The 7,265-nt window shown below is 33.4% G+C and overlaps 1 protein-coding gene across 1 annotated transcript; it reads right to left on the bottom strand.

The window, feature by feature from the left end:
* Window positions 1–288: 288 nt before the first annotated feature.
* LOC121985753 (protein RER1B-like) lies at window positions 289–4,845 on the bottom strand. Its single transcript, XM_042539375.1, has 4 exons — window positions 4,679–4,845; window positions 4,185–4,587; window positions 1,254–1,434; window positions 289–556 (listed from the first exon to the last, which is right to left on the bottom strand). Exons 2-4 carry the CDS (start codon window positions 4,523–4,525, stop codon window positions 506–508), a joined length of 573 nt encoding a protein of 190 aa, XP_042395309.1. The 5' UTR covers window positions 4,526–4,587; window positions 4,679–4,845; the 3' UTR covers window positions 289–505.
* Between the last annotated feature and the right edge of the window lie 2,420 nt (window positions 4,846–7,265).

The following is a 7,265-nucleotide window of genomic DNA, read 5'->3' as shown; positions in this document are numbered from 1 at the left end:
AACTATTTAATTTAATAGTAAATCAGTTAAAAGGGAAGGAATAGAATTTAAAAATAAAATAAAATTTAAATACGAAAGGTTCTATTATATAGAGATTTAATGTTATTACTTCAATCTGAAATGGTAAAAATAATAATTTCTTATACTAAGACCTCTTCAAGATAATTATCCATAAAACTATTATAATCCATCCATCATGTACATAATATACTCGAGTTATGTGAATGACTACTTTCCAACATCCAAGTAAAGAACGTGACCTATAAAGATGAGGCACAACACAGTAGCTACGGATAAAACTAAAGAACGATTATTAGTATTTTCGAACATGCTATCCGTATATATCATATACTAGGCTTGTAGATGAGAAAATGTGGAAGAAGCACAGAAATAAATGCTTTTACAAAATACATCCTTCATTTTTTTTCCCGATGGAGTAAAACTAATAAAGGTATCAATTAAGTGAAGATGTCGAGATCCGGTCGTTCATTAACCCCATTAGACATCAATCGCTTGACCGACTAGCGTTTCCAGAATTCTTTTTCCCTCCATATCTCTGAACCAAAACAAAGTAAAATAATTCAAGCAACGACTGACAGGAACGTATACACATGAAAGCATGAAGGAGGAAAGTAATAACTAGAGATGTTTTCAAATAATCTAAAATTACTCTCAAATTTAATCACTTGAAGCACTAAATTATAGTAAGCCGTTTTAATTTAGTATTAAATTTCAGTTACCGGTTGGGATTCTTTGGAATGAATTAAGAGGATTCAACAAAGGCTGCAATTTAATTGAGATATTTGAAACATAAAGGGTCGTTATTGAGGCTTAGAACCATCAGAGGTAAAGTTGAAGTTAACATTACAAGTATATTGAAAAATTTAGCATCTTATGTTCAGGTATTGATAAGTCAATAATGGTCATTTAACATAGGATCAACAATATCACTGTTGCCAACAGCCTTTAATACAAGGTAAAAGCAAATCATGCTTATACGAAGAGAAATGGAAGGAAATAAAGAAAGAAATAAAAGTTGGATATATTTTGCAAAGAACATAACTGCTTATTTATATCGTCTCTGCTTTTTCCTCTTTTCCAAGTAAACAAGCCATGCTTACCTTACAGGCTACCTGGTGTTGGTTAGAGTTGTGCCTTTTGTATTCTAACCCACTTCCAAACCATCATAATAAAATTTCAAGCAAGGGTAATAACTCCATTAATATGCCACGTTAAGTGCTACTGAAACTCACCTGCTTCCCAAGATTGAATGGCACATACTTGTACTTGATCATGTGGGTAATTTGACGCTTCATTGTCAGGCAGAAAAGAACAACCCAATAACAAAGCAGTATTGGCCAAAAGACAGGAACATCAAACACGGAGAAGAAAGTCATCACAAAAGCAACACAGAAAGCTTTTGTTATGGAATACCTGGATAATTGTTAAGTAAAACAAGCACATCATCATCATCCTTTACATTATTTCAACAAACAAGTATCATAAACAAACAAATGACAAAGCTCCACCATAAATGTAAAATGGAAAATAATAAAACATTAAACAGCAACAAGAAGTCAAGTTTTTGTATTTAGTCCATATACAAATGGGCTAAGTGCTTATCGTCTCTAATAAATTAAATGGTTAAACAAAAGACTATGCATGGATCACTAATTCTATCTTGCTCATTAGTAACCTTCACAAAAATTTTATACCTTGTTCTGTCGTAGAAATATCATATTCTAAAAGGACACAACAGATGAAAGAGAATGAAGAGGTAAATTTTATTCCTCTTCTTTACTATAATTTGTAATTATAGACTTAATCCATTTTTATGATAATTGTTCGCATGCTTGTTTATGTTTTAAAGATTGCTTTGTTTACAGGTTATCATTTTTTTGGACAAAAATGTAGCAATGCATTAGACATCAATGGTGGTGTACAGGAGATCAGTGCTACTTAACCCATAAGACAATTGTGAGGCTAAAAGATCCCACGATGGAAGAGTTGAAAATCTGAAAGGTGCTCATCAGAGCAAAGTAAAACTTTTTTAATATAAATGTTTTGTTCAAAAAAAAAATTGTATAAATTTTAATTAAGTGATAAATAAAAACATCACTTCACTATTTTAGAATTTCATCAATAAAATCAGCATCAAAATAAATCAACATTAATAACAATAATGAAGCAATATGTATTTGTAGATCTCAAGCATCCAGGTGTAAAAAAATAGTCAACTTAACCTTGAAATAACTAATAAGCTCAATTTTAATCTGTCCATTGAGGTCAAGCATTAAAACAAGAATATTATATGATGAAAATTCTAGAAAGAGTAAAATACAAAAAACCACAAAATATACACAGTAGACACTGGTTATCAACCTTACCACCACATGAAGAAAAAAGAAAAATTAGAGAAAAGCAAAAAAGCAAAAACAACTTGCCTTTTCTGTTTTCCCATTTATATGTTGCATCATTGAGAAGCACACTAAGATGCCTGGGAATCAGTCCAAGGCACTCACCTAAAGACAGCTGGATGCACTCTCTCAAGATGCACTTGAGACACTCAAGACTAAACTAACATGTGTACCTTGAGACAGAAATAGAAGAGAGTATGTATTTGTGCTGCAAGGTGAGAGACTGGAAATCCCTACTACCTATAGAGGACATATGCTGCAGTGGGCACATATCAGATGGTGCAACCCATAGAAGTTGGGGGACATTGAACTACAGGTCACAGAAAAATACCATGGATCAAGGTCAATGAAGCTGTAGGCTGCACAATGCACCACACAGCCACATATCAAATGCCACAAGCTACAAGGACATGACAAATAGGCTAAGCAAAGACTGTGGCATATTGTAAGATGCATGACTGCGGCACCACAAGGCCGTGAATCACCAAGATCTAGAGTGTCAGCATACATGAGCCACAATTACTGTCAGTTTGCAAGGAGTTGCTATGAGATATGTTTATATTATTAATACAAATAAAAAATTATCAAACACAACAATCATGGAATGCACATAATTTGCACAATCATGGAATGCACATAATGTTATGAACTCATACTCACACAAACATGAACTTGTCTATTGTTAGATCATACCCCACATGAACATCTTGCATGAACTCATACTGATAATGATATGTCCATAAGGATCTACCGATAGAGAACGTGGGAATGTTCCTATGGTGTGTACCCTCAAATGAAAGTTGAGTATGATGTACCCATCACTAAAATTGGGAGTCTTGTTTAACTAAACAAATAAAACACAGAATGTCATCAAATTAGCTTATTTGTATATAGAGTGTTGGTTAGTGGTTACTGATGTAATTATACTTTTTCATTTACTTGTAAGTTGTAATCACCAAGACAGCCATACACATTGCCTAAAATTATATTCATTACAAAAATTTTCTTAGATTCATTTCTACATTGAAGCCCCTGTTGCAAAGTGTTATAGAACAAATTGATAACTTCTCAAAATCTCATTGAATCTGCAACCATAATTAGGAAACAAATGCAACACATTGATTCAGTCAGTCTGACTATTACCCTTTTGTTTTATAACTAGATTTTCAGGAATATCCATTAAGCATAGAACTTAGATAATTTGTGTATGCAAAATATGCATTAAACTTAGTAAGTGGTTGACAAAGAATTATCAACAATGGAGGGACAACTCATGCCAAGTCGACTTTATTAAACAACTCTTGAATCTCCAGAACACATACTTCCCAGTGAAATAAAGTGAGAACAGGTACAGATTCAGAGACATAGGTAAATATTGAGAATAAATGATGTCAAACAAAAGACAAGACCATAATGGGTTCAAACAAAAACCTGCTGCTGGGAGACAACTCATAACCTATGTAACGAAGAGAATGCCAAGGATTTCAACATGATACCCATTGTAAAGGCTATTCTCTACCATTTGCAATATCTAAGCATGCCTTAGCTCTTTTTATGCAGTTTACAGAATGTTGAACTGTTTGGCAGAAGCATCTCTCTCGAACAAAGCAGGCCATAATAGACAACGCATATTCGACATGTATAAAGAATAAGGTTCTAAGAAGTGGAAATTGCTTAGTGGAGATTTATAGGAACAAGTTAATCCAACTGAAATGGGAATTAAACTCTCCCAATGGCTGATAAAATAAATGGCTGATCAAAATTTACCAGAACTTGAACTCCGGGAGACGACGAACGAAAGGCTTGAATTCGTCAGAGCCTCTCGTTGGCAGAGAAAGGCCATCAGAAACTTCGATCTCCGGGTCGACCAGCGGTGACAGGAACCCAATCAAGAGATTCAACAGATAGATCCCTAAACCGTAGCTGACGATATAAAAGCCCTGCACCAAATACACGCGCAGGCAGTAGATCACGGCGAACCCAGCAGTCCCGATCCACCTTTCGGTCGTGTGGGGCGTGGATTTATCCAAGTAGTACTGAAACGCCCTGGAGAAATCACTTCGCCATTTCGCCAGCGGAAACGAAGCAGCAGGATCGTCCGCCTCCATTAAAATCTCCCTCTTCTTCTCTTGTGTTGAACTACCAGAGATTTCTTCAAGAAAATAAAATTCTACAAAAAACGAACGATAAACTAGATCAGCGGACCGACATGGACAAACCAACAAAATGATGAAGAAGCTTCGGATTAATCAAGGCGTTACCTGCAAGAACGACTTTTCCTCCTCGGCGATTCGGGACGAAGCAAGCGATAACAAACGATGGATCGAAAATGAACGACGAACTCCTGCAAAGAGGAATGGAGGCCAAAGCCTCAAGGAAACGGAACCCACCCACGCGCGATTCGACTGAACCGTAGCCGATTGGACCGACCCGCGAGGGAATGGCCTTCGAAGTTGGGCCGGCCAGAACGAAACCGGTACGTCTTTTTCTGTCACTCTCCGTGGTAAGTTGGTAACGCCGTTAACACGATAAATCAGTGCAAATTGGGCTGTCAATCGGGTAGTGATCTACCGTTCGGAGGACAAGAATAAGGCCCATCAATGTGATTGATTGATTGATTCTTAATTCCTAGGATATTTTTTAGGGTGTATTTGGTTCGGGGTTATTCTTGATAACCTTGGTTATTCATCCAAGGTTATCAACAAAAACCTTGTTTGGTTTAGGTATTCAATGATTTCCAAGTAATGTTCCATGCCCGACACGTCAGCAAAAGGGTCATGCAGCCCGAAATCGGAAAACCTCAGAAAACTAAGGTTTTTGTTGATTCCGGGATTAACGAATTTTTTTACCAAAAATATCCTTCGATAAGAAAAAACATGAAAAAAAGAGAAAAAATGTAAAAAAATATTAAAAAATGTAAAAAAATAAAAAATGTTTTAAAAAAATTATTTTTTTAAAAAATAAATAATTTTAAAAAATAAAAAAAATAAAAATTTTAAAAATAAAAAATAAAAATTTTAAAAATGTTAAAAAATTTAAAAAAAATTATAAAAATTTTAAAAATTTAAAAAAATTATAAAAATTTTAAAAATAAAAATAAAATTAAAAATAAAATAAATAAATAAAAATAAAAATTTTAAAAATGTAAAAAAATATAAATATAAATAATATAAAAATATAAAAACATTAAAAAATAAAAAAACACATAAAAAAGTAAAAAAATATATAGGAAAAAGAAAAGTAAAAAACATTAATAAATAAATAAATAATAATAATAAATAATAATAATAATAATAATAATATTATGTATAGTTGATTTTGTAACTGAGGGTAATACGGTAAAATATTAAACTAGGGTATTCATTAAAACTTCAAACAAATAAGTTTTTGTTGCATTACCTAAGTTGAACCAAACAACATTTGGTTATGTTTTATTCCCTATAACCTTGGTTATGTGATTACCTGATAATCACATAACCAAAGTTATACATGATGACTTGAACCAAACGCACCCTTAGTGTATTGTAGTTGAAATGGAATCGTAGTCAAAATTTCACTCAGAGGGTAATTTTTAAAAATTCTAACGATTCAATTGTCTAAATTTTAAATTGAAAGAGCTTAAACGAATTTAAATTTAAAAAATTTGAACATAATTTTTAGTGGGAGTTGAAATAATGATCCATTGATCTCTCAAATTTATTGATGACTCAAAGTTAAAAAATTATTTATGATACCATTTTCTCATAATATTTAATATTTCTACATATAAGATTTTCATTACGATCTAAATAACTATCCTAACTGACAACCTAATAAAATAAAATTTATATTTTACTATTCTTCTTCAATTAACGAAACATTAAAAAAAAAATTAAGGACTAGCTTACTTCTCTTGGAATATCATTGCTTTTGAGAAAAATAAAGAAAAAAATGTGGAAGAAGCAAAAGAAGAAAACTTTACCTTTTTCATTATCAACATCGACTATTTTTGATGAGTTTAGCAACAACACAAAGAGAGGAAGGCAAGGAAAAACATGACTATTCTTGCAATGTCAATAAAATCCTAAAAAAACATGAGAAAAGAAAGAAGATTTGAGAATTGAGAGCTGATCTTATTGCTAGAAGAGGACAACATCTGATGTTGTATTTCTTGCTTGCAGGAGAAGATAGAGAAGAAAAGATAACTCTTGTGATTGAGAAGAGAAGAGGAAAGAAATGGTAGGTTTGCTATCATTGGAGAAGAGGCAAATGGGGAAAAAGAGGAAGAGAAAAATAAAAGAGAGTGATGGGAAGGGGTGACATATAATGGGGTTGCAACTTGCTTATGGAGAAGGGAGAGAAAAAAATAAAATAGAAGGTTTTGTAAGATATGATAATTAAACAATAAGTGTTATTGAAGAAATAATCTTATAATTTATTTTAAAAATTTTCAGGAATTTTTTGGGATTTAAATGGAGTCCGTATGACATGTTTTAAGGGGATAGATCTGTTGAAGCAATCTCAATGGTCCATGCAACCATGTTTTTTGGTGTTTAGGCAAAGGATTTAAGTTAGGTTTATCCTTGTATTTGATATGTATGTATTTGAGTTGTACAAGTGACTCAAGTTGATGACTTCGGGTCCGGTGAAGGATGGAGCATCCGAGGGACTGTGGACAATGCAACAAGGACAAAGGCCAAGGGAAGCAACTTTGAGGCATATGCGAAGGATGACATTGGGACGAGCAGCGGGCTTGGGTGCATCCAAGGGACGAGAGTCAAAGGAAGTAGGCTTGAAAGCAAGAGGTTAAGGATGCAACGAAGAGTCAAGTGAGTCGTAAGGGTGAGGGTCGAGTGCTGAGAGATTGTA

This window comes from Zingiber officinale, chromosome 5B (assembly GCF_018446385.1).
Source record: "Zingiber officinale cultivar Zhangliang chromosome 5B, Zo_v1.1, whole genome shotgun sequence".
Taxonomy (NCBI): Eukaryota; Viridiplantae; Streptophyta; class Magnoliopsida; order Zingiberales; family Zingiberaceae; genus Zingiber; species Zingiber officinale.
The sequence above is the reverse complement of the archived record's forward strand: the minus strand, read 5'-3'. Positions and strand labels throughout refer to the sequence as shown.

What these genes read in the sequence shown, in the direction of transcription:
- LOC121985753 (XM_042539375.1), bottom strand. Translation starts at nt 4,525, where the DNA reads ATGGAGGCGGACGATCCTGCTGCTTCGTTTCCGCTGGCGAAATGGCGA. An exon ending in CTCCCGGAGTTCAAGTTCTG is followed by an intron (nt 1,435 to 4,184) that starts GTAAATTTTGAT and finishes ACAATTATCCAG; the next exon opens with GTATTCCATAACAAAAGCTT. An exon ending in CATTCAATCTTGGGAAGCAG is followed by an intron (nt 557 to 1,253) that starts GTGAGTTTCAGT and finishes GTTTTGGTTCAG; the next exon opens with AGATATGGAGGGAAAAAGAA.